The following is a 26,632-nucleotide window of genomic DNA, read 5'->3' as shown; positions in this document are numbered from 1 at the left end:
CATAAAGTAGTTTCCTTACCTGGGTGTTTGTATTAAAGGTAGATCAACATTTTAATTTATTTTGAAAAATTTAAATACAGAAAACTATGAATATACGTGAACCCACTGCCCAGAAAAAATAACAGGTGTTAGTTTGTCATGTGTGCTTTGTATTTTTGAAATAAATTTAAATCTTAGTTTTATAGTAAAAGTTATATTGTCTATACACACATACATATATACACAATGAAATATTTAATTTCTTACAACAGTCTATTGACTTGCCACCATTTCTCATTTTACAGTAAAGAGAACTAATGATCTGAATTGTTGATTAGGTTCTATACTCCCATTCTATCTTGACTTTGTTAATAAATTAATGGGTTGGATAAAGTAGAGTTGCCCTGATGTTAATAAAATGTCCTATTTTAATTTTAAGTGCATTTAAGTACTTTTAATAACATGAAATGCTTTCACATAAATATCTGAGGAATCTGTAACAACCCGAATGGAGGAGTGTATGTGTAAAGACAGGTCAGGGCAAAAGTGTTCTTTAATCAGTTCAGGGATCTCAGCTTCAGTTGTGAGGGGTGGGGAGAGTTCTTAACATAAACACATTCTTCCTTCTTCAGCATTGCATTGGAAGTGTCTCAACTGGACATTTTTAAAGGCTCAGCCAGAGAAATAAAAATTCAAACTCAATCTCCTGGCAGCTCATGGTTCTGCTACAATTAACCTTGTCACCTCTCTTGTGTGAAAGCACAAATAAATTAGATGGAAAATTATCTCATCCCTCCTCCTCTGTTTCATATTCTTAACTTTTCTTCTAATGGGACTAGTTTTCATGAGTAAAATGTGCAAGTATCCTGGATAGTTTTTAGAAAACACTGTTAAAATAATGCTACTTTAGAGTTAGAAAAAGAACATGAACACAGAACTATGGTTTTCATGTGTGTGTGTGTGTGTGTGTGTCTGCAACAAATGTGAAAGGGTGTTCCAAAAAAAACCCTCTAGTTGCTGCCAAAAAACCTGCTTGCTCTTTCCTGCATGTGTTCTTGCTTTGTCCTTTAGCAATTACTTGCTGGGTGACCTTGGGCAAATGGCCTTCCTGTATCACATTTTGCTTATTTGAAAGAGATATTTGTACCTAATATGGTTATATGAGGGTAGTTAATGTGTGTCTTAGACCAGCCCTTGTCAGAAAGTAAATAAATATGGCCAGTTACATCTAATTCCCAAAGCAGGAAGGTGAAAATTGAAGCAACTTTTTTTTAAAAGATTTTATTTATTTATTTTTAGAGAGGGAAGGGAGGGAGGGAGATAGAGAGAGAGAGAAATATCAATGTGCGGTTGCTGGGGGTTATGGCCTGCAACCCAGGCATGTACCCTGGCTGGGAATTGAACCTGGGACACTTTGGTTCCCAGCCCGCGCTCAATCCACTGAGCTACGCCAGCCAGGGCTGAAACAACTTTTTAAAAAGCAAATTGTGTCTTAAATATTTATGTATCATCCCAATCCCCTATATGCTTCATCTGTGTTGGGTGCAGTTTTAGGGTGTACATTCGAAGTTCTAGACAACTGCATTAGGCTTGGCATTGTGACTATTCATAAATGATTAACAAACGCTTTAAAAGAAGAGAGTTGACATAGCAAGATAAGGATGATTAGATACTGGTAAAAGCAATTCTGGAGGTTTTTAATGAGTTTCTTGAATGATTTAAATTTCATAAAAAGATACTGGAATAGGCAGGTTCACCTCTCCCAGTCTTTAAAGTTGCACACTTTGAATTTCAATTTTATTCCACTGACTGAGCTGTTCATCAATTTCCTAACTCTGGACTGTGTCCAGCCACCTATGAGTAAAGAACAAATTGTTCCATTCTTTATAGTTGTGTCTTAGTTTTACAAGTTAAAACATTTGGCTAGGTTAGACCGTTCATTCTACTACTTTGTACACAATTAGAATACTGTGTCATAATTATAGCAAGGGATTAGCATGGATTTATACATATTTTGTTCTGCTTTAGTACCATTTCTAGGTAAGTCAAGATCTACAAAATCTGTGAGGAGAGTAAACTTACAAACTTGCTGAAAGTCTGAATGGTTCAGCTTCCTCTCAAATATGCTTTAACTTAAATTTATTGGGGAGTCCTCTGTCCTTTCCCTGGTTTTCCATTAAAAAAGTTCCCAGGGTAGTAAATGTAAATGAGAAACTTGGAGCTTGGGGTTGTGGCTGTTTGGCTTATAATAATGCATCCCATCTTGGAAAAGGAACGTCAATCAGAAAGAAGAGAAAAAAAAAGGAGAAAGCCTGGAGTTTGTAGAAGGAAGGAAGGAAGGAGGACGGGAGGAAAGTGGGAAGGGAGAAGAAAAGGTGTGGAGTTTTAATTCTGTAGGAGGAGTCAAAGATGTGAGGGAGGCAAAAATGGAAGGTAACTCGCCCTGGCAAAGAATCAGCAATGCTAATTCCCCCTCTCCTTTTTAAAGACAACACCACTAACACTAAACAATAAGAACCTTGTCTTCTGGGGGAAAATTAAAGGAGCTGGTTACACAGTGGCCACTATGTGATGCATAGCACTGTAGGGTAGATGGGAGTTATCTCCGTTTTATAGGTGATTTGCTTGAGGTCACCCAGTGAGTGTGGCAGGGCTTGATTTTAAATCCAGGTCTGTTCTTTCCACTACTATGTGGGATGGCTTCTGTTTTTGTTTTCGACAGGGTAGAAAACGGGAAGATTTTGGTGCCAGCAAAGCAATACAGGCAACCGAGGGAAAGCGGATGCTAATGGAGAGGCAGAGCAGCTCCAGATAAGGTAGTTCCATTCTGCTCTTTCTCTCCTGGGTTTAACCCTTTTTCAAATATTCTGAGTTGCCTTGCCTCTCCATTTCTTGAGCATGGGTAATACATAATTCCATATGTATTAACAGACATCTCAAACAACTTCTAAAACTGAACTGATTTTACCCTGCTCCACCTCCCAATAATTGCAACTCCAGTCTTTCAGTTGCTCAACTAAAGAAGTTTGGAGTTACTGATTCCTCATTCGTGTCCAGTCTTATCGACAAGACTGCAAATCCAACAGCTTCTCATTTGCTGCGCTGCCATACTACACTAGTTCAAGCCATCATCAACCCCCAAAGTTCTCACCATGCTCAGAGCCACCCATCTCTGATTTCTGGGGCCACCATTCATCCCCTGCTTTCTTACGCAGTCCCTCAAACACACCAGAGCTCTTCTACCTTTGCACTTGCATATTCCTTTACCTGGAGAGATTTTCCCTGGTATCAGTGTGGTTAACTCCTTTCCTTATTCTGATCTTGGTTTAACTGTCTTGGTGTGGACTCCTCTGACCATGCTAGTTTAAACTGCAAACCGTTTTCCCTTCCATGCTTCATTTTTCTCTATGCCACTATCACCATTTGTTAGAGTATGTTATTCTTAGTAACTGTCTCCATATAGTAGAAGGAAACTCCACGAGGGCAAGGATTTTGGTCCGTTTTTCATTGCATTTCCTCAGTGCTTAGTACTGTATCAGGCCCAAAGTAGGTGTTCAATAAAATATTTGGTGCATGAATAGCAGGAGCAGCAGAAGCGTCCCAGAAAACTGTTGCATAGCAAGGTTCTCGTTTAGCTGCTGCTGTTGCTGTAGTGGTGTGAGTTCTCTCTGCCAACCTTTTAGAAATAAAACAAAGTCATGTTCCTCAGTTGTCGGGTCTACATTACCCTTCCGACCCTTCAAGACCGAATGACGCTTTTCCCGCCTCGTCATTAGCTGGAAGGTGAATAAAAGGTGCCTTCCCGCACTCTACATCAGCTCACGGGATGCCACGGCCCCGGAACGCTCGGCTCTGACAACCTCCACTGGAAGCAGTCGGAACGTTTCTGCGTGGTCTCCGGGCGTAGCGGAAGGCCTTTGAAGGCGCCCTTGCAGCAGCTTGGGCGGAGCTTCCGGACAGAGCGGCTTCCGGGCAGAGCGGCGTCCAGCGAGACCGGTGAGTCTGCGGGTGGAACCCGGAGCTGAGCGGAGGCGGGACCGCCCGCCCAGGGATCTCGGCTGCAGGGAAGGATCTCACTCTCCCGGGCGGAGACTAAATGGACCTGACCAGCGTCTTAAGGAATGAGGATGTGAGAGAGCGTGTGGGAGAGGAGGGCAATTTATGACTGGGGAGCTGCGTGGAAGCAGTTGGGGCTGCTACCCGAGGGAACGTCCCAAAGGCAAAGCTTTGAGAATTGAGATCCTGGGTTGGAGTTTGTGACCTGCCTCCAGCTATGTGGCCTCGAGAGAGTTACCAGCCTTTGAGCCTCGAGTTTCACACCTGAAAATCGGGGCAGTAATTTCCCTTTGCCCGTCTCACAGCGCTTTCTAGGGTAAGATGTGAGGGAAGTCTTCATAAATTGGATGTTTCGTGCAGACCGCATTCGCTTGCAGGGTCTCGTTCTGAGCTCCACTGAGGATCACACTAATAGGCTTACTCTGGGGGAAGTGGCTTCTCTGGGGTTGGATTCCCAGGAAATAGATCAGTGATGTTTCAGGATGGAATATTGGGAAGTCACAGGAGATGACTGACCTAAGAAGCCACCAAGTACGTTTTTCGTCAGTATACACAAGCCCTTTCTCTAGTAACAGCATGCATTGTAAAAGTCCAACTTCCCTTCGAACGTCTGCAGTTACGGGGAGCTTATTACCTGTTCTCTCCATGTAGTGTCCCATTGCAGGCAGGCCTGATTAAACAGTACTTGTGTGCAGTGAACCAGCAGTGCCCCCCTTGCAGTTTGTCCTTATTCTCACTTTGTTTCTGAACTTCCCGAGAATTCAAAGTGATAAACTAGAAATAAAGTAGGTTCACACGATGGATGGCAGTAGGTATTTATTAAAGAATTTGAGTTTAAAAACATTGAAAACACTTGCATGGAGGATCAAAATGTTTAATTTAGTCACTGTATACTATGTTACTACACATCATTAAACCTACAAGTCACTGCATTTCCTCAGTGCCTAGTACTGTATCAGCACTAAGGACTATTGAAATAGCACAGAAATAAGGACAAGTCATTTCTCATTTTCACTATGTTAAAGTGGATCACCAGATTTCCTGAAACAAGCAAATTTCTTCCAGTGCTGGGGAGAGATTTGCTTGTTTCAGGAAATCTGGTGATCCACTTATAGCAGGTGTGACAAAACAGTGATGCCATAAAAACAGTCCAATCTGTCAATAATTTTAATTCCAGAAGTCTGTAGCTCATTTCTTTAAAATTTCAAATACAGTGTCCAGCACAAACAGTGCCCCTTTTTAATTACAAAATCATAAGCATGTAATTCTGCAACATAATATTGCACTCAAGCACACCAGATGACGGATGAAATACTCAAATTAATACTATAAATTATTATACCCATTTTATTACCCTACCAACCACACTCAAGCAGGCGTTACTTCTGCTGGACCCTGTATATACTTTATAGCAACAATGTTATAAATGGAGGGTAAGGTCTTGGTTATGGGCCTTGTCATAAAGATTAATCTTGTGTGGTGGAGTGAAAATGGAGACAATTGTACCTGAACAACAATAAAAAATAATTTTTAACCCTGCCAATGATGGGATTTATTTTGTTCCTAATGTCTTGGCACTTAGGATTCCTTTGAACCTTCACTTAGGAACAAAGGAAGCTGAGGGTGAGAGTGTGGGGTAGGGAGACAGAGTCCTTTGGAGAGGGTAGAGGTGGGGATGTGATGGAATGGTTATTACTTGGTTATGGTTAATAGGTTCCCCCGATTACCTATTTTAACCATGATTATTAAAGAAATACATGTTCATATTAAACATATGAAAATACAGAAAAGAATAAAGTAAAAAACAAATCATACTTAATCCTGTCATCCAGATGAAGCCTATTTTGAAATTGTCCTATTTATTGAAATTGTCATAGTTACTGAATTATTAAATATTTATTTTTCTTTTAATAGTTGAGATTAGTGTAGGTTAATATTGTGTCATTTTTTGAATTATGAGCCATAAACATTATTTGTTATTTATCATTTATAAATAATAAATTTCATTTAAAAATTGATTGTGAGAATATTCATACATATACAAAGGTGGAGAGGTAGTACAATGAATCACCATATATCCACCACTCAGCTGTAATAATCATCAGTTGTAGCTAATCTTTAAAATATTTTTTAGCCCTGGCTGGTGTGGTTCAGTGGACTGAGCACCAGCCTGTGAACCAAAGGGTCGCCGGTTCTGTTCCCAGTCAGGGCACATGCCTAGGTTGTGGGCCAAGAGGCAACTCATCGATGTGTCTCTCACACATTGATGTTTTTCTCCCTCCCTTTCTCCCTTCCACTCTCTCTTAAAGTAAATAAATTTTTTAAACAATAAAAATAAAACCAATTTTTCCTTCTTTGCCCCTGCCCCTCTTGTTTTATCAGCATCCACACCCCCTTCTCATAATCTGTGGTCCTGTCCTCTGACACATCTGCAATGCACTTTTGTTTTTAAAGAAATTATCAGAAGGTACTTCTCTTGGTGCCAGATTTGTGTGTAAATACTTGTATCCTCTGTTGGGGATGGGAAAATGTTCCATGAGGATTTTGTAAAGTATTTCATCCAACAATTAGTGAGTGAATTTCAAGAATATAAGATGACCTTACATTCTGACTTTTTTTTTACTTTGTATGTTTACTTCCTCCGTTTGAATTTTCAGATTTAATTGTAGGCATTTGGTGACAAAAATCTTTAGGAAATTAATAATCTAATGATTCTTATAGGATATTGAATAATATAATACACTTAAGAAGAAAATGGATGAAGAACCTGAAAGAACTAAGCGATGGGAAGGAGGTTATGAAAGAACATGGTGAGTAGAACATTATTACAATCTTTCCTCTTTCAGACATTTTTTGCAACTTTATTGAAATATATTTTACAAATGTTAAAATTCACCTGTTTCCAGTATATAATTCAGTGATTTTTAGAAATTTGTTCAGTTGGGCATTCATCGCCATAAATCAGTTTTAGAACATTAAAAAAAGTTTTTATTGATTTTGAGAGAGAGAGAAACATTGATTTGTCGCTCCACCCATTTATGCATTCATTGGGTGTTTCTTCTTTTGTTTCCCTTGCCTGAGGAGATAGATAAGATAACATAGTGCTACCAGCGATGTCCCAGATTTATTGCCAATGTTTTCTTCTAGGATTTTTATGATGTGAGGTCTAAATTTAAGTCCTTAATCCATTTTGAGTTTATTCTTGTGTGTGGCATAAGAAGGTGGTCTGGTTTCATTTTTCTGCATGCATCTGTCCAGTTTTGCTGATACCATTTATTGAATAAACTATCTTTAGCCCATGTATGTGCTTGCTTCCTCTGTCAAATATTAATTGGCTATAAAGTTGTGGCTTAATTTCTGGGCTTTCTATTTTGTTCATTGATCTCTGTGTCTATATGTCATTAGTTGTTTCTTGTATGTGCCCTGATGGGGGATGGAACCGCAACCTTGGCGTGTACAGCCGATGCTCCAAGCAACTGAGTTACCCCATCAGGGCTTAGAACATTTTGACCACCCCAGTAAGATCCCTCATGCTCACTTACAATAAACTCAGCTTATACCTCTAGCCCTAGGCAACCACTAATCCACTTTCTGTCTCTATAGATTTGCCCTTTCTGGACATTTCATGTAAATGTAATCATATCATATATAGTCAGTTGTATCTGGCTTCTTTTACTTAACATGCTGTTTTCACCCTGGCAGGTAGCTCAGTTGGTTAGAGCATTGTCATGATATGCCAGGGTTGCAGGTTTGATCTCTGGTCAGGGTACACACAAGAAGCAACCAGTGAACACATAAATACGTGGGCCAACAAATTGGTGTTTGTCTGTGTGTGTCTCTCTCTCCCCCACCACCCTGTAAAATAATTTAAAAAAAAACATGCTATTTTTAAGTTTCATCCATGTAGTATATATCAGTAATTCATTCTTTTTTATGGTGAATATAGTATTTTGTTATATTGGTTACACCATATTATTATTCATCCATTCATCAGTTGATGGACATTTAGATTGTTTACAATTTTTGGCTGTTGAGAATAATGCACCAATTACCCTGGCTGGTGTGGCTCAGTAGATTGAATGCCGGCTTGCGAACCAAAGAGTCACTGGTTCAATTCCCAGTAAGGGCACATACCTGGGTTGCAGGCCATGTCCCCAGTAGGGGGCATGTGAGAGGCAACCACACATTGATGTTTCTTTTTCTCTCTCCCTCCCTCCCTTCCCCTTTCTAAAAATAAATAAATAAAATCTTAAAAAAAGAACACAGAATAATGCACCAGTGAACATGTACATGCAAATCTTTATGTGGACATATGTTTTCATTTCTCTTGCATTGATAAATTTTTAGCTTATCTTTTTAAACAAGTAGTTACTGCTTATAGGGAGATTCTTAAAGAAGATGAATCAGGATCACTTAAAGCTACAATAGAAGACATTCTCTTCAAAGCAAAGAGAAAAAGGTATGTAAACTTTTTGTGAGTATGTTACAAAAGGTAAAATATATTCCTTTAAGCCTTTCTGTCCACCTGTACCCACCCCTCAGTACTCAACTTAAGCGGTGTTTCAAAGAAACTGACTTGTAACCTGAATATAAGAAAGGAGCCAGCAACCTAGTGCCTGAGCAGGGAAATGGGTCTTCAGGGACTAACTAAAGTGACTATAATAATGTGGATTCCTTAAATTAATAATTTGCTTCACTGAAAAGATAACAAGTATAATGATTTTTGGGGTGGTAGTATATGGTAGTTCACTAAAATGTTTGCATAATTTTAACAGAGTATTTGAGCACCATGGACAAGTTCAACTTGGAATGGTATGTTACTTTTTTTTTCTTTTACTGGTACAGAACTATTTTGGGGTCAAGCATTTTGGTTTAATAGAATAAACAATAGTAAAACAACAAACCTTTTAAAAGAATATATTAAAAATATATGTATAGACTATTTGAATACCAGATGCCATTTTTACTTCTTGGTCAAAAATGTGTTTGAAAATTGTCCTCCTTTGTATTTCTTTTTTGTAGATGCGCCATCTTTACGTGGTAGTAGATGGATCAAGAACAATGGAAGACCAAGATTTAAAGCCGAATAGACTGACATGTACTTTAAAGGTAAAAGAACATTTTTAAAAGGATATAGTCCTTTTTTTTTAAGTTTGAGTTAATATAATCTATAGCTAAGTAGAAGTGCTACCAAGTCATTTAAGGAAGTGATACACAAAAATAGCTGATTACTGTAGTCCTCCTTGTCCTCAGATTCAGTTACCCGTGGTCAGCTATGGTCTGAAAATATTAAATAGAAAATGCAAGAGATAAACAGTTCATAAGTTTTAAATTGCATGTCATGTCGAGTAGCGTGATGATGTCTTACAGTGTTTTGCTCTGTCCTGCCATGTCCCACGCCGACACGAATCATCCCTTTGTCCAGTGTACCCACTCTGTGTGTGCAGTACAATAAGATACTTAGAGAGGGAGACAAGGAGAGACCACATTCACATAACTTTTATTACAGTATATTATTATAATTGTCCTATTAAATTGTTATTTTTGTTCTTTTCTTATGTGCCTAATTTATAAATTACACTCTTTTATAGGTATGTATGTATAGAAAGGAACTATTGCAGCTTCAGGCATCTGTGGGGGCCTTGGAATGTGTCCCCCTAAGATACGGAGGGGGACTGCTATGTTATGCCCTTAACTTCTACCCTCCCCCCCAAGTCAGGATCTTGTTTCGTTATTCCTTTTCTTCACTGAATCTTTTTCCTCCTTTCAGTTACTTGAATCAGTCTCCTTAGTTTATAAATACATTCAGATTGTTCCTGACTTATCAAAACCCATCCCCAGTTCTGCTCCTTCTCTTTTTCTGCCTTCACTGGGTCTCGTCCTCATTTAGATGGCTTCTGTCTCACACATCCAGTGGTTCCATCTTTTAAGGCCTAGCTTAAACCTGTCTCATCACTTACCATTTCAAATTCAGGTGTAATGTTTTAATTTTTAATTATTTTGTATTTAAAAATCTATCATTATTTGTTTAATATTTTTACTACTGAAGATTTTTCGAAAAGCTATAAACTTAAAAATCATGCTTGATAAATAAGTTTCCCAAAATATGTTCCTCTGTAGTTGCTATTTTGCTCTTACCTAGTATTTCCTTTTTGTTTTATTTGAACAGTTGTTGGAGTACTTTGTAGAGGAGTATTTTGATCAAAATCCTATTAGTCAGGTATGTATAAGGAATGAAATTCAAGATTGGATTCCTGAGATTACTGCCAAATATAATTTATTTTAAAAACATTGGGTATCTGTTCTATGAACTAAGTGATTCAGATTATGTACCAGTTTTTGGTACACTTGTCAATGAAAAGTAAGTAACTCTAAAAGTTAAATTATGTACAGTGAACTCAGCTGAATTTATGTCAACAGCATCATGAGAAAAAGTTTCTCAGATATTACGTGTTTCTTTTATAATTACTTTTTTATAGTTACTTTTATAATTCCTAATTTATATTAATGTACATTCTTATCAAGAAGAAATAATTTTTTAACTTAATAACCATTATTTTATTTTACTTTTAGATTGGAATTATTGTAACAAAGAGTAAAAGAGCTGAAAAACTGACAGAACTCTCAGGTATGCATCCATTACCTCTGCAGGACTCAAGGGCTTGGCTTTAAGTGCCCAGCCTTGTAACCGTGTTCATGAGTTTGCCTCGTAAGTAAAATTAGGCCTTCCTGTATGTTCTCTATTAAACTTTCTATTGAACTCAGAATCTAAGATGAAGTATTTTAAATTGAGTTCTACACAGTGGTAAATAGTATTTCAATGAAAGTAAATATCTTTGTTTAAGATATATACATTCATCCCAAAAGTAGTAAAATTAGTGTAACCATTCAGAAAATCCATTTCATTTTAAAATTAGTTTTTTACAAACTAAATCTCTAATTTAAAGAGCAAAGAATATAAAAAGTTAATTGTAGTCCTGGCCAGATAGCTCAGTTAGTTAGAATGTCTTCCAGATACGCCAAGGTTGTGGATTCCATCCCTGGTCAGGGCACATACAAGAATCAACCAATGAATGCATAAATAAGTGGAACAATAAATTGATGTTTCCCTCTCTCTCTTATCAATAAATTAAAAATTTTTTTTAATTGTTAATGATTCAGTTTCTTTGTTTTCATGGCACATCTAACTGAATTTTAGTCTTTTAATAGATAATAGCAAATTTCATTTGTTTTTTTGTGTGTTGTTACAAATTTACATCACTAGTTCTATTTTATTTTCTGTGAAATACTTTTCTTAAATGTCATTCTCAACTGTTCTTTCTCACTAATACAAATGAAGGTAATGACATACTTTTATCATTCATAATTTTTCACTGTGGCAGTGAGGAGTGAAATGTATGTTAGCCTGGAGTGATCCAGCAAACTTAGTGGCAAGTAATCAGAAAAATTTCAAACCAGCTTAGGCACAAAAGGGAAATTATTTATTCATGTTCTAAGATAGGCTGATTTCATATATAGTTATTTCCAGGGGTCCTACCTCTGTCTGGCTTCATTCTCTGATAGGTTTTCTGTGAGCTGAAAAGATGTCTATTATGACTACAGAAGTCTGCATGACTTTTGTAGTTTGTAGCTTTAGCACAAGTCCCAGAGAGGTCTCTTATTGACCTTACTTACTATTGCCTGCCTACCCAGAAACAGTCAGCCTGGCCAAGGGAATGAAGCATTTGGTTGGTAGGCCTGGGTTACATGTCTGTGCCTGGAGTGGGATGAAAGCACGGTGGGCTTCATCAGACTCATGTGGTCTGGGCTGGGTTATTATACAGTGGAGAAAGGATGGTTCTCCCAAGGAGGGGATATAGGGCCATCGCTCCTGCCTCTTCCCGCAGATTAAGAACAGTTTTCCATGTGTGCCAAGGAAGTCATACACATAGAGATGAAAAATTCTCTACAGATTGTGAAAGAACTCTGGAAGGCACCACCCCGCCCCCATCAGAGTCACTGCTCTAAACCTCACTGATGGCAGTGTAGTATGTTTTATTTCTCATACAATACAATGGGAGATGAAAGAAATATTTGTATTTTTTGCTAGAAAGGGAAGTGGATAGAGAGAGCCAGGAGATGTAGGTTTGAGTGCTGGTCCTGCTGCTGGGTAGGCGCATGTCTTTGGGCAGATCATTTACCTTATTGGATTTGCTTCTCACTGGTGAAATGAGGAATTTGGACTTAATGAGATACATTTTATTTCTAAGATTTTATGATTCCAAGAATAAATACTTGGAATATATATTAAATATGGCAAATGATTAACATTTTAAAACTTAATTCTCTTCATTGAAGGTACTAATCTAATAAGGTGAGGCCAAAGGTGAGCCCTTCTGTGAACTGTGGATGTCAGGTGATGATGATGTGTCAGTGCAGGTTCATCAGTTGTAACTACCATTTTCAATAATTGATAGTAGGGGAGGCTGTGTATTGGGGGACAGAGGGTATATGAGAACTCTTCATACTTTGTACTTGGTTGTGCTGTGAACCTGAAACTTCTTTAAAAAAACAAAATCTATTAAGTCTTTTTTAAAAAAACCCCAACTTACTCTGTGCTCACTTCAGGAGCACATAAATTAAAATTTATTCATATAAATCACACCAAGAAGCTACAAGTAGATAAATGGACAAAGAAGACATAATTCGTACCAGCATTAAAAAAAAAAACCTAAAGAGAGGTTAGCCAAACAAGTGATCAAAAACAAATAAACGACTCAACAACATTTTATTGTTTTATATATTTTATATTAGGAAAATGAAGTTTCAAAAGGAATATGCTGCTTACTAAACCACGGAGAAACTGGTGCTTATAGTGTTGATAGCCTGGTTAATTAGTTGAACATTTGGTTGGGGGGAGCCATAAAAATGGTTGTTCTTCTGAATTATACTTAGAAAATGTTATGAAAGAAGAAAAAACCTAACTCAACAAATATACTTTAAAAAAATTTTTTTAAATCATTTTATTGTTGTTCAATTACAATTGTCTGCATTTACCCCCCCCAAATATACTCTTCTTTAACAGTACATGTAATAGTGGCAAATTGGAAATAACTTTTTAAAAATTATTTTATTGTTGTTCAATTACAGTTGTCTGCATTTTCCCCCACCACTCCCCTCCACCCCAACCAAGCCCACCTCCCTCCCTTGCTTCCACCCTCCCCCTCGGTTTTTGGCCATGTGTCCTTTAGAGTAGTTCCTGAAAACCCTCTCCCCCTGGAAATAACTTAAATGTTCAACAGTAGGTAGGTAGTTTGATGAATTGTACTATACAATAAAATCAATTTAATGATGTTTTGATTATTGTTAATTACAGTAATAATGGAGACTGTTGAAATAGGAAAAATGTCTGAAGAATATAATTTTTAAAAAATTGATTTGAGAGAGAGAAATGTGATTTGTTGTACCACTCATTTATGCATTTCTTGGTTGATTCTTGTATGTGCTTTGACTGGGAGTTGAACCCATAACCTTGGCGTTTCAGGACAATGCTCTAACCAATTGAGCTACCCAGCCAGGGCTGAAGAATACCATATTTCATTGAATCTCAGATTCTCTTTTATGAGATACCCTTAATTTATGAGCCTTCAAGAAGGAAAGATGGTATGTGACTTGTTTATGCCAGCTTCTTGGTGAGTCAATGTGTTTGTCAACTATTCTAAAAAATTTGGCATTTTCTCTTCCCTTTGTTTGTATTGCTTAACTTGAGATAGAGAATCTTTTCAGATGTTAACTTTTTGAGATGTTATTTCCATAATAGAAGGTAACACAGCTTTGTTTATTTGTGGAAACCCTCCTTTTTTAGGTTTTATAAAGCTCTTGGAGTTTTTCACTGAAGAAAAATATAGAATTGCAGGCATTATTCTATCTGTGAATTTCTGTTTCACTTATAACAAATTTATACCTCATTGCTCTGTTCCATGCCTTTCTACATAAAGATTTAAATTTTTGTATTAATAATCTTTCTAAAAACACTTTAAATCACAGTTAAACTTAACATGAAAAGCACAAACAATGTCCATAATGCAGTTGAAACAAAAGCACCTCCATAGCCATTCATAGGTTCCCATGGGAGCAGGCAATGACCCCTGTGTCACAGGTGCCGCTTGGCTGCCAGTGATGGCAGGACATGTTGTCATTTCAGAGAGGTTAAAATGGGGGCATGTACATCAGTCTTAAAAATAATGAAATAGGGAAATATTAAAAAGAAAAAGTTATGCACTCTAGGTTAATGTTATTTAAAATGTGTATTAATAGATAAAAAGAGATTATTTGTACAGTAGTCCTTGAATAATATCAAGTTCAGCATCATTTCATTATAACATTGATGAGATGCTATAGGAACTTAACTCTTGTTTATATCAGTTAGTCTCTGGTAAAATTGGTCTCATTTTACATTGTTTCTCTTGAAGTCACAGAACCCATCACAGTGTTAAGTCAGGACTTGCTATATTATTTTTTAAGTATGAAGTGAAACATTATATAACAAACATCTCTGTCAAAAGTGTAAGTTGCTAAAAACATAAATTGAAAGGATTCTGTTCTTTAACATAAATATGTAAATTTTTGGAGAGGCATAAATTTCTACAACATATATCTAGAGTTTTATTAAAAGTAAATGAATGGGGGGAACACTTTGTTAAGTATATGATTGTCTAACCACTATGCTGTACACCTGAAAGTAATACAAAATAATATTGAATCTTAACTGTAATTTAAAAAATCTAAAAATGAAAAAAATAAATAAAATTAAAGATAAATAAATATGTAAAAGTAAATTATTCCATTTGTATTTTAGGAAACCCTAGAAAACACATAACGTCTTTGAAGAAAGCTGTAGATATGACCTGCCATGGAGAGCCATCTCTTTACAACTCCTTAAACTTGGCTATGCAAACTCTAAAGTTAGTGTTTTACATTTATTATATATAATTGATTTCAAACTTTTTGGAATGAGTTAAGTTGAAATGATAATGTGTTAATATGTGCCTCTATAAACCCAGCTATAATGAAGTCATTATTGAGACAAATATGTAATGTCATTTATGATGTGTAGTGTTGTGTTAGTAATTTTTATTTTACGTTTTAATTCGTGAGGTATATTCTTAAAGGTTTTAGAAAAACATAATATTGTAGTAATATTAGTAGAACAAAAGAAATACATTGATGAAAAAATATTTTATTGACAACTGATTGTATATGGAATTCATTGTGTATAGTAATTTTGAGTTTGTTGTATATTTATTGACTTTTATTAGCTTATTTTATAATCTGTAAATTAATAGCACTCTTTTCCAAGTTCAACTGTGTGCAATATAACTTAGACCTGATAGGAAGTATTCATTATAGTTAAAGCTTATATATTTTGTCCCTGGCTAGTCTATCCTGACTCAGAGTTTTATTCCTTTACATGATAGATATTTTTCTAGTTTAGAAGTAGATGATAAGTAGGTAATGTACCTAATAAAAGTAGGTACAATAGCAGCATCCACAAGTGAAAGCTGAGAGCCTACCAATGAAGATATAAGCAAGGAGGCTATAAATAACTGATAAAATTGCTTCTGAAAGTGTAGAAATCTCCAGTTAGTATAGGGGATAACTGCTTATCACATCTTAAAATCCAATAAGCCATCATTTAATTAAATGGTACATACAAATAAATGTTTATTATTATTATTATTATGACTCTGAATCACCATGAGGTTAAATTGTAGACTTTAAATAAGAAAGAAGTACATTACTGTTGTTACGCCACATGTATACATCTTAAAGTTGATCTGTGTGGTATGGTCATACTTTCTAATGTGCCCTTTAGATTTGGTATGAAACAAATCTGCTAGAATGAAAGCTTCATGACGTTAGGACTTTCTGTCAGTCTTGTTTATCACTGTGTCCCCAGAACTTAAAAGAGATTTCCACTCACTCCTTTGTAATCTTGAAAGAGAGAGATATTCTAGAGTCTAAATGTATAAACCATGTACACTATCCTTTTTGGTAGACTTTTCATTAGTGTGATTAGGTACTCCAATTATACCTAAATGGAGTGCATTTTATCTTTCTTTAGACACATGCCTGGACACACAAGTAGGGAAGTCCTAATCATCTTCAGCAGCCTCACAACTTGCGATCCATCTAATATCTATGACCTAATTAAGGTAGGCCATTCATTTTAAATCAAACCAAAGTTACAACGTCAAAGAAAATTCTGTAGCAAATTAATTACTATTTTTCAGAGCATTCTATTCATTTTTCAAAAACATTAATTGTTCAATGCTTTTTCCCCCCAAAAACCGTCCATTTACTTGGATTTTATGAAGACCCTGAAGGCAACTAAAATTAGAGTGTCTATTATTGGATTGTCTGCAGAGGTTCGGGTTTGCACTGTGCTTGCTCGTGAAACTGGTGGTATTTATCTAGAGTTCTTTAATATTTACTCACAATTATTATGTAAGAAGTAACAATTTGTTAATTAAAGTAGGATGTTTTAAACTCTTTTTAAACTGCTCACCATAATCAGTTCATATCCTGAAATCCAAAATATGGGTAATCGTCTTAAATATATCAGTGATTCTGTTAATATCATATCAGAGTGCAAGGAATTTTCAGAAGCTATGTTAGTGTTCAGAAAAAGAAGTATAACTCTAGAAAAGCTAGAAATTTCACTAAATGTAATACTTTGTTAAGATCTTTTTTAAAAATATTTTTTAAAATTTATTTTTAGAGAGAGAGGAAGGGAGGAAAAAAGAGAAGGAGGGAAACATCAATGTGTGGTTGCCTCTTGGGGTCATGTCCCCTACTGGGAACCTGGCCTGAAACCCAGGCATGTGCCCTGATTGGGAATTGAACCTGTGACCCTTTGGTTTGCAGGCGTCATTCAATCCAGTGAGCCACACCAGCCAGGGCTTTGTTAAGATCTTTTAACTTGACTTTTAATAAAATTGTAATCATAGTTATTCCTAGAGAAGTCAATCTAAAGATGTTATTTAAAGGTTTTTGAAAAATTATAATTTAATTTAAATACTTATTTTGAAGATGTATGTTATCAGGTAGTAAAATTTTACAGAATTACTTAGAAATTATGTAATTCATTCTTATGTCTGGGAAGCTGATTTTATTTTCTTTTGCTTTTCATCTTGTTAGGTACATACCATGTTATTTTAGATGAAAGCCATTACAAAGAATTGCTAACGCATCATGTTAGTCCTCCTCCTGCTAGCTCAAGTTCTGAATGCTCACTTATTCGAATGGGTAAGTGTTTATTTTGTGTGATTTTAAAATAGACATTTAAAAAATATATTTTGGCCCAAACTAGACTTTCTATTTTCATTTGCACGAGTTATTTTAACATTTAAGATTTTTTTTAATCCTGACCCAAGGATATATTTTATTGATTGTAGAGAGAGAGGAAGGGAGAGAGAGCAGAGCAAGAGAGAGAGAGAGAAATAATGACATGAGAGACAAACATCAATTGGTTGCCTGCTATACATGCCTTGACTGGGGATTGAACCCGCAACCTATGTATGTGTTCTGACCAGGAATCAAACCCATAGCCCTTCAGTGTATGGGACAATGCTCCCACCAACTGAGCCACTCGGCCAGGGCAACATTTAAGATTTTTTTTTTAACTTAAATGTTTTATAATAAGAGAAAATTGTGCTGTTGAAGCAATTTTTAAAAATTACAGAGATAGAAAAAGAAAATTAAAACCATTTGTAGTCCTATCACTCAAAACACTATTGGCTTTCTTTTATTATTAAGACATGAAAGGTATAAAGACACTGCATTTTTAGAAATATCCTTGTTGTATTAGGAAATTTAACAAATAAGCTGCAAAATTCTCTGTACTGTTTGATCAAAACTGTGTAATACAAACTGCAAAGACAGAAGGTTGCAGGAAGGTACATCAAATTGTTTAATGTGATTTTTTGGGGGAGAGGGAGAAAGATGGCTTTTGCTTCATTTCAAAAAAAATTTTGTTTTCCTCTATTTTCCAAAAATTTTATAATGAACATTTATTATATCTATAATGGAAAGAAACATAATTTTAAAAGAATCTCCTTGTTTCATATGCATTTCTTTAACTGTCAGTAAAAGAGAATACTTTTCTGTCTTGTTTTGGGCCGTTTATATACTGATCAACTGCTCTAACCTATTTTCTCATCTGTAAAAACGAGATTAGCATCTGTCTTGTTGTTGCCAGGACTGAGTCAATACAGATTTAGAATAATCTTGACATAAACACTCAGCACATTTTAGACATTATGTTGGCTAACCTGTTTTGATTTATTGATATACTTCCTTAGTCCACTTTAAAGCTGTTATTTAATCTTATAATAATTTATTCTTCAAATTGATTGGTTAGAGCCATTTAAGAATATCAGCTATTTTTTGTCACCCGACATAAATATTTTTTCAGTTGGTTGTTTATGTTTTATTTGTTTTGATATGTAGATAGATTTAACATTTTTATATAATAAAATCTTGTTTATGGTTTCTGTTTTTCCTTAGACTTCTAATTTAAAAATACATGTGGAAAACAAGCTAAGTTTTTGGGCATTCCAAAATTTTATAGACATATATAAAGTGAAAGTAGATTATGCAATAGATTCTTCCGTTGTGCCAGAAACTATTTGAAAATTACAAACATTTTCTTTTTAAAAAGCAGAACATGTTCATTGTTATTAAGTTAGAAAATACTGAGAATCTGAGGCTATATTTCTGGACAGATCTTTTCCCCATTTCCCCGACTCTTTTTCTTGTAACCTGGAGTACTCCGTTTGACCATGCTATAATAAACATGTCTAAAAGGCAGGGAAGAGAAGAAGCACTTTTAGATTCCCAGCCCTAGAATTTTGTTTTTTGCTTGGAAAGAGAAAGTAATGCGTTTTCTTCTGTGAAGGATTTCCTCAGCATACAGTTGCTTCTCTGTCCGATCAAGATGCAAAACCCTCTTTCAGCATGGCGTAAGTAAAAACATGGAAACTGTCTGTGGTAAAGTTTTTATATTTTATTTTTTCTACTAAGTTGTAAATTAAAAGATGGGCTTGAAATATAATGGCTTTTATAAAAGATTACCCTCTATATAGCTGTAAAAAGGAGTGAGGATGATCTCCACATACTCCTATGAAGTAGTGTTTAGGTAATATTACTAAGTAAAACAAGGTAGAGAAAAATGTGTAGTATGCTACCAGTCATCTAAGAAGAGGGTAGAAATTTTGAGTAGATATACTTACTTATATTAATAATAAAAATAGTAATGGAAATCAAAAGTGAAAACTAAAAAATTATTTACCTCCATGGTGTGTGAAGAAAAGCAAAGAGGTAGACCATAGAGTTTTCTGAATATATCTTGTCTTAATTTTGGAGCTTTATATTTTACATAATTATAAAACAAAATTAAATTAAAGAAAGTAATTGTTAAAAATTACAAATAAGACTACTGTCTGCAGCTATAAAGGTGTATTAGGGACTGGATTTACCCTCTTGCCTCCTGTCAGAAAACCAGGCAAAATACGTAAAGCAACAGTTTTCAGAGATTGGAAGCTGGCAGTACAGATAATAATCCCCGAAAGAAGGGAAGCAAATGAAGTGGGTCCAATGATTGCAGTTTACTGCCTAGAGAGAATTTCCAGCCAGCAATACAGAGAAGGAAAACCCACACAGAGCCTGGAGGTTTTTGCTCAGTTGAAGAAAGTAAGTTCAGAATTTGGGAGGCTGAAATGGTTATTGTTTTGTGGGGCAGAGTACTGGAGAATAGAGGCTGTACACAGAGCTCTTGAGATCTGCAGACACTTCCCCATGAGTCATTAACTGAGTGCTGATCAGCACATTTCTGTGAGCAAACTGCCGGGGCCAGGGAGGGAGCCAGTGGAGAGGAGCAGGCAGAACAATCCCTATAGCTCACATGGGGCAAGGAATAGTTTACATTCCCACCATTCAGTTTGGAGAGAACTCTTAACACAGGCATTGAATAGAGCCCAGTGAGGGAACCAGGTTAACTGTAGACCAACAGCTGCTCTGGGCAGCCTAACAAGCTTAAAAGCAAGTTTTGAACAGATCAAACTATTGCCAAGTTAATTAAGTATATTCCAGAAAAGCCTCAACGTATTTAAGGGGATAAAAAAAAGTCTACTACCCCAAAGCAAAATTCACAATGTCTGGCAGCCAATCAAAAATTACCAGGCATTCAAAGAAGTCAGAAAATACCCATAACAAGGGGGAAAATGTCCTTGTATATGGAAACATATCCAGAAATAACACAGTTGGTAGAATTGGTAGACAAAGGGTTAAAACAGCTATTATATATAAACTCCATATGTTCAGGAATGTAGAGGAGAACAAGATGAACATGATGAGAGAGATACAAGACAGTAAAAAGACCCAAATCAGATTTCTAGAGATGAATAATATAATGTGTAAGATGAAAAATTTAACAGCAGATTAGTCACTGAAGAAGGAATGATTAGTGAATTCAAAGACATTAATGGAAACTATTCAAAACAAAAATGCATATACTGAAAAAAAAAACAAAAATGAACCTAAGTGAGCTATGAAACAACTTCATGATTTTAAAATCAAGGTAGCATACTTTCTTTTGCTCTAACTGTTCACATCTTTATATATCATGTTTTTAAAGTAACCTTTCCCCCCACAGGCATTTGGATAGCAATACTGAGCCAGGACTTACATTAGGAGGCTATTTCTGCCCACAGTGTCGGGCAAAGTATTGTGAGCTTCCTGTTGAATGTAAAATCTGTGGTAAGAAACCCACTGTTTATTTTTCAGTAAACTAACCTTTCATAACTTCTTACCTGTATTGCTATTAAAATAGATGTAAATATTTAGTTCTGCCTATCTATGTTTCTGGGTTTAAAGTGAGAAGAGAAATAGATTACTTTTTTTATTGAGTGCCCAGTACCCCATTTCCAAGAATAAACCTGGTTATTCCCTAAGAGTTTCCTGATTTCTTTCTTTAAAGGAAATGCAGCAGACCCAGTAGACATTTTTGTAGCTCTTAACTTCATAAAGTAAATGTATATAAGAAGAATGAGGGATTAAACTACCAGAATTATAAAACTTTATTTTATTAGTGATTAAATAGGCACAGAGAGGTCACACACTTAGTGACAAGTAAGACCTCATCCATGTTGGAATTTCCTTCTATGACCACAGGCAAACTGAAGAAACGAATAGCTGTAGTTAAAAAAAAAAACCTTGGAACTATTTAGCATAAGTTGTATCATTTGACATTTCAGCTATTGTCTTTATAAGGTTTGGGCTATTAAATAGGTCTCTCTGCTTTCTGTGTCAGGTCTTACTTTGGTGTCTGCTCCCCATTTGGCACGGTCTTACCATCATTTATTTCCTTTGGATGCTTTTCAAGAAACTCCCCTAGAAGAACATAATGGAGAAAGGTATATGCATCAGTGGTAGTGTTTTGATACATTGTTACTGCATTTAAAAAGTTACATTAACTTGGACAAAATTACTTCTAATATAGAAAATGAGATGTATAATGCCTTGATTATGATCGAAATCACTTATTAAATAGATCTGGATTTCCAGAAATCTATTACAGAATTTTGCCATGTATATTGCACACTTTCTTACCCAAATTTTTGACGGAAAAATAAGCATGCACATTACATGTGGGTAGTACTTGAAATACCTTGTATCTATTCTTGTATTTTATAATTATTTGTTACATAAAATTTCTTGTAACATAACATGCTCAGAAATAAATGCTAAAATTCCTTTATAATATGAAAAGCAAGTGTCTAAATATAAATAAATAAACAAATTAAAAAATTAAAACAAAAGTTTTTTTTCCCCTGAAAGTTTGGGTCAAAAACATGAGTGTACATTATACACAGGAGCACAAAATACGGTGATTTCCCTAAACCCACATATGCATATATTGTAGTGAGAGTGGTGGTATACTAATAAATCAGCTCTCCAAAATGAAAATAAAACCCAAAAGCCCTGATTTTTAGCATTTGCTAAAACTGGAGGATTTATCCAGAAGGTCTAATATTAGAATAATACAAGAATAAAGAAAAGATCAAATGAAGGATAGAAGAGAAATAGTTCAAGGGCATTTTCTACTATTAAAAGATTGAAAGGAACTGTCTGGTGTCTAACATATTGAAGGAAAGTAGATCCACACTAAAGTATATCATTGTGAAATTTCAGAATATGCAGCAAAATACTAATCCTAAACATCTCTGGAGAGGAAAAATTAGGTCACACAATCTGGAATTAAGATTGTGTTATCATCAGTAACACTGAATGCTGACAAGGAGCAATTTCTCTCAAAATTGGAATGAAAAACTATTACCAACCTAAGTTATGTACCCAGCCAATTAAATGTAAGTAGAATAAAGACATTTTCAGACTTGTCTCAAAAAGAGACTTTCTGAGGAAGCTGTGGAAAAGATGTTTCAATGGAACTGAGAAAGAATGGATGAAGGAGAGTAGGAATATCTAATTCAAACTGGCTAAAGAAAGGCCTGGGAGACCCCAGAGCAACGCTTGTGTGTCGCATGTGGAGAACTGTCAGTTCAGTTTGGAGAAAGTTAGAATGCTTCAGGAGAGAGGTCACTAGGAGGACAAAAACTATGTAACTGCTGATGTAGTTGAACATATAAGAGGATGTTTAGGCTTTGTAGGGAAAGGTTGGGGCTGAGTTAATGGTAATTCCTTAGGAAACTAAGCTTGTGAATAACTATAATAATTCAGTCCAGGAAAAAATGTTTTAAAAGAGAAGAAAAGTTGTATTACATGTCTCAGCTGAATATGTTTATATAAACATATATGTAGTTTGTTTAGTCAAAATAAACTAAACATTTAATATTATTCTATCTAAAATTATTTAACTACATAGAATTGAGAATGACATTAGTTGTGCATGTACATGCTATTGATTCAAGAGAGTTGAGAGAGAATTAAATTCTCATCTTCCGTAGTAAGAGGTTCATAGCCACTGTACTTGAAAAAATGGAGAGAGAGCACGTAAGCATAGATTATTGTCAGACAATTCAGTTTTGAAAGTGTTTGCTCTGGGGAACAAGTGTGGGAGTGGATAGTCAGGGAACTGACTATTTGTAATTTGTAATTTACAAATTGTTGTTTTTTGTAATAAGTTTTGAGAACTTTTGACTTGAGAACTTTTGACTCCATTCCTTGAAGCCTGTAGGCATCTATTATATGCAATAAATTAACTTCTCTCCAGTCCATCTAGACTTGTACCAGCTGTCTATTATCTTTGGGAGAGGTGAAAAATAATTACTCAAATAATTTTCTGTAGGGTTTAATTCCCTCATATAATCCCAGTTGGGAGAGCATGCTCATGTTTAATCTTGATGAAATTACAAAATTTTTTTTGCCATTTTTAAAATACAACATTTATTACTTACATGATTTGACACAGAACAGCTTTTCTACTCATTTTGAATTTGGAAGTAAAATACAACTGAATACAAAGAGGAACACATGAACCAAAACCAGACTTGTGATTCTGTTCATGTGGCATAAACCAGTTTTGTACATAACATATTGCAGCAGTTTTCAGGTGCCTTTTAGAAAAACATGAACCACACATTTATTATCGTTTCCTGTATAATGCATGGGCTGAAATCACTAGGACCAACTTCCTTCTTAAAGAAAAGTAAATGTTTTTTTAAAGTAAGATTTTGGGCTATTAAGATAACTTCAAGATTTAATATGGACTTTTCTTAAATTACCTTATATCCTTAACTCTTTCCTTAACTCTTAAGGAAGGAGTATCCTTAACTCTTTCTCCTAAAGGTCATGTGTAAATTAACTGTAAGTAAAATTACTTATTAATTAAAGGATTTTGTGTCTGAGATTTTGCTGAGCTATTTTAATGAGTAAATTCTAAACAGAATGATTCTTAAACTTTTTCAGATTTTGTTACGGATGTCAGGGGGAATTGAAAGACCAACATGTGAGTTCATGTTCCTTCTAAATATTAAATATTGTACAAGAAATATTGACAAAATAGTAGTGTAAGTTTTCAGTAAATTATTGAAGACTAGACTCATATCAGGTTGTTCTCAGAAGTATAACAGTAGGAAGAGATAAAATGGTAGCACAATAGTTTAAATAGTTGTTTTGTAATTCTGCATTCTAATTTTGCTACAAAGACATTTTAGTACTTTAAACTGTCTTCAGTTTGCAAGCTAAAACTGCATTTTGTTTTGAAGTGTTAAATGTTTTTTTTCTTATTGTGCTTTAGGCTCTGTCATAACCCATTTTGAAGTGAAGTTACCATTTAAGGTGGCCACAGACCAGAGGCTATTCCCTCATTTTGCCAATGAGATAATATTTAAAAAATTTTGAAGGGGGCCAGTTTGAATGTATAAACTTATATAAAGACACTAATAATATAGATAATGGCCTAGTTTTAATTTTTTATTAATTTAGTTACATGTCCATATTTAAAACTATACATTATAAAGTATATAAAATATTAGTGGAAAGGATTGTTTGTTTATTCTGCTCTCACATTTTATAAAACAATTGTATTTTTTCACCTGCCTCTTTGATGTCAGTAGCTTCACCCTCACTGAAACTACTTTTTGAATTATTTGACAGGATTTTTTTTTTTTAGATTTAAAAAAATTCTAAAATCTAAGGGGAAGGGAGGGAGAAAGAGAGGGAAAAAACCTTGATTTGCAAGAGAAACATTGACTGGTTGCCTCTCCCACGCCCCCAAATGGGGACCTGGCTTGCAACCCAGGCATGTCCCCTGACTGGGAATCGAACTGACAACTCTTTAGTTCGCAGGCTGGCCTTCAGTCCTCTGAGCCACACCAACCAGGGCATGCCATATTCTTTACTGGTTTAATTAAAAGGGTAATACAGGTTTTGTGATTCTGAGATCATTCATTCCCTAAGAATAACTAAATGTGTGTTACATTGTTGTGCTTCTCTTTTTAATTAAACGAGTCAGGTGACTTTTTAAGCATTCAAAACTAGCACTAATCTCAAGCTCATGTGTCTTTGCCAGTTAGTTGAAATGACACAATTGAAAGTATCCTATAAGAGAAAAGACTTTAAGGACTCAAAGTTATTCCCTCATTTCTAAGGAATATTTTTTTTGCAAATAAAATTGACTTAGACTTGAAAATATATAGTACATTGGAAGTAATAAAGCAGGTGGGAAAAATTGATATAAGAAAATCGAAAGAGCAAAGCAACTTGAGTGTCTCCCAGCTATGCTCTGCTTAACTTTCAAAACTGCTGTTGGCATTTACTTTTTTTCTTTCTATTGCAGGTCTATGTTTGCACTGTGTGCCAAAATGTTTTCTGTGTGGACTGTGATGTTTTCGTTCATGACTCTCTCCACTGTTGTCCTGGCTGTATTCATAATACGCCAGCTCCTTCAGGTATTTGATTCCAGCACATAGCACACATTGAATGTGTTAAAGAGAAATGTGCAACTGTAACTAAAATGATTCTTTAGAAGCTCCCATTAAAACATGAAAAGCAGTTTAAAAGGAAAATCTAATTAAGAACCTTTTGCCAAAAAAATGTAATATTTTATTAAATTTTAAAATTTGTGTCATCACAGAAATACCTGGAATTCAATGGTACTTCTTTTAGTTAATTTTGTTTTCTATCATTTTGAATTATAACATTTTCAGTCATTTTAAGTTAATTATAATGATTAAATTGATGTGATAATTTCATTGTTTGGTAATTAAATACAGAATTTCAATGACTTACTCATTTTTATTCATTTTTAGTGTAAAAAGAAAATTAGGTGTAAGTGTAAAATCAGTGTAGGATGAAAATTAATCAATACTTATGAAACTAATACATTTGAAATTATATACTACCGTACTCACATAAAGGACAAAGGATTTTTTTTTAAAGATTTTTTTTATTTATTTATTTTTTTAGGAAGGGAAGGGGGGAGAGAGAGAGAGAAACATCAATGTGCAGTTGCTGGGGGCCTTGGCCTGCAACCTAGGCATGTGCCCTGACTGGGAATTGAACCTGGTGATACCTGGTTCACAGTCCGTGCTCAATCCACTGAGCTACGCCAGCCAGGTCAAAGGATCTTTTTTGACTTAACTAAACAATCAGAATGTAATTATATAATTAATGCACTTGAAGTTATTTGTGGCTATAACTGACAGGGATCTTTTTAGGCTTAGACATTCAAGCTCACAAGATGACTGTGGCCATGCATGGCAGTTCACTCCAAAGGATATTAAACAGGAGCAGCAGGCTGCCAGTGGAAGCCCTTGTAGCAGTGCAGCCAGCACATTTTAGGTGCACGATGATGAGCTCCTCCATAGGCCTCAAGGAGCCAAGATCTCTTCTAATAGTTCCATAAACACAACTTCCACGTCCTCAATAAGGGACATGTTGCTTTTAAGAGTCACCACACTCAGGAAAGCCTGGGGCATGAGGTTCTTATCAGATTATTAATAGTGTATCCAGTACAGTTACAATTTAGTCATCAGGAGTCATTTTTACCAGAAGCAAAGTTGCCCAAACTTGTAGTCACATTCCTCCCTTTATCCGT

The 26,632-nt window shown here is 35.3% G+C and overlaps 1 protein-coding gene across 3 annotated transcripts; it reads left to right on the top strand.

Moving 5' to 3' along the window:
* The first annotated feature begins 3,907 nt into the window (after positions 1-3,907).
* On the top strand, positions 3,908-25,823 carry LOC123824895 (general transcription factor IIH subunit 2). Of its 3 annotated transcripts, none has more exons than XM_045848333.1 (16): positions 3,908-3,975; positions 6,757-6,845; positions 8,417-8,494; positions 8,811-8,847; positions 9,058-9,144; positions 10,205-10,255; positions 10,609-10,663; positions 14,873-14,978; positions 16,139-16,229; positions 16,392-16,479; positions 17,215-17,322; positions 18,974-19,037; positions 20,729-20,832; positions 21,386-21,488; positions 24,001-24,040; positions 25,373-25,823. In XM_045848333.1, the coding sequence occupies exons 2-16, from the start codon at positions 6,790-6,792 to the stop codon at positions 25,490-25,492; spliced, it is 1,188 nt and encodes a 395-aa protein (XP_045704289.1). In that variant the 5' UTR covers positions 3,908-3,975; positions 6,757-6,789; the 3' UTR covers positions 25,493-25,823. The 3 variants fall into 3 exon arrangements, with proteins under 3 accessions (XP_045704289.1, XP_045704290.1, XP_045704288.1); XM_045848334.1 differs by having other exon boundaries at positions 3,975-4,108; XM_045848332.1 differs by lacking the exon at positions 3,908-3,975 and adding an exon at positions 3,990-4,351.
* Positions 25,824-26,632: the final 809 nt, after the last annotated feature.

This window comes from Phyllostomus hastatus, unplaced genomic scaffold (assembly GCF_019186645.2).
Source record: "Phyllostomus hastatus isolate PE091 unplaced genomic scaffold, TTU_PhHast_1.1 phas_contig_58, whole genome shotgun sequence".
Lineage (NCBI taxonomy): Eukaryota > Metazoa > Chordata > Mammalia > Chiroptera > Phyllostomidae > Phyllostomus > Phyllostomus hastatus.
The sequence above is the reverse complement of the archived record's forward strand: the minus strand, read 5'-3'. Positions and strand labels throughout refer to the sequence as shown.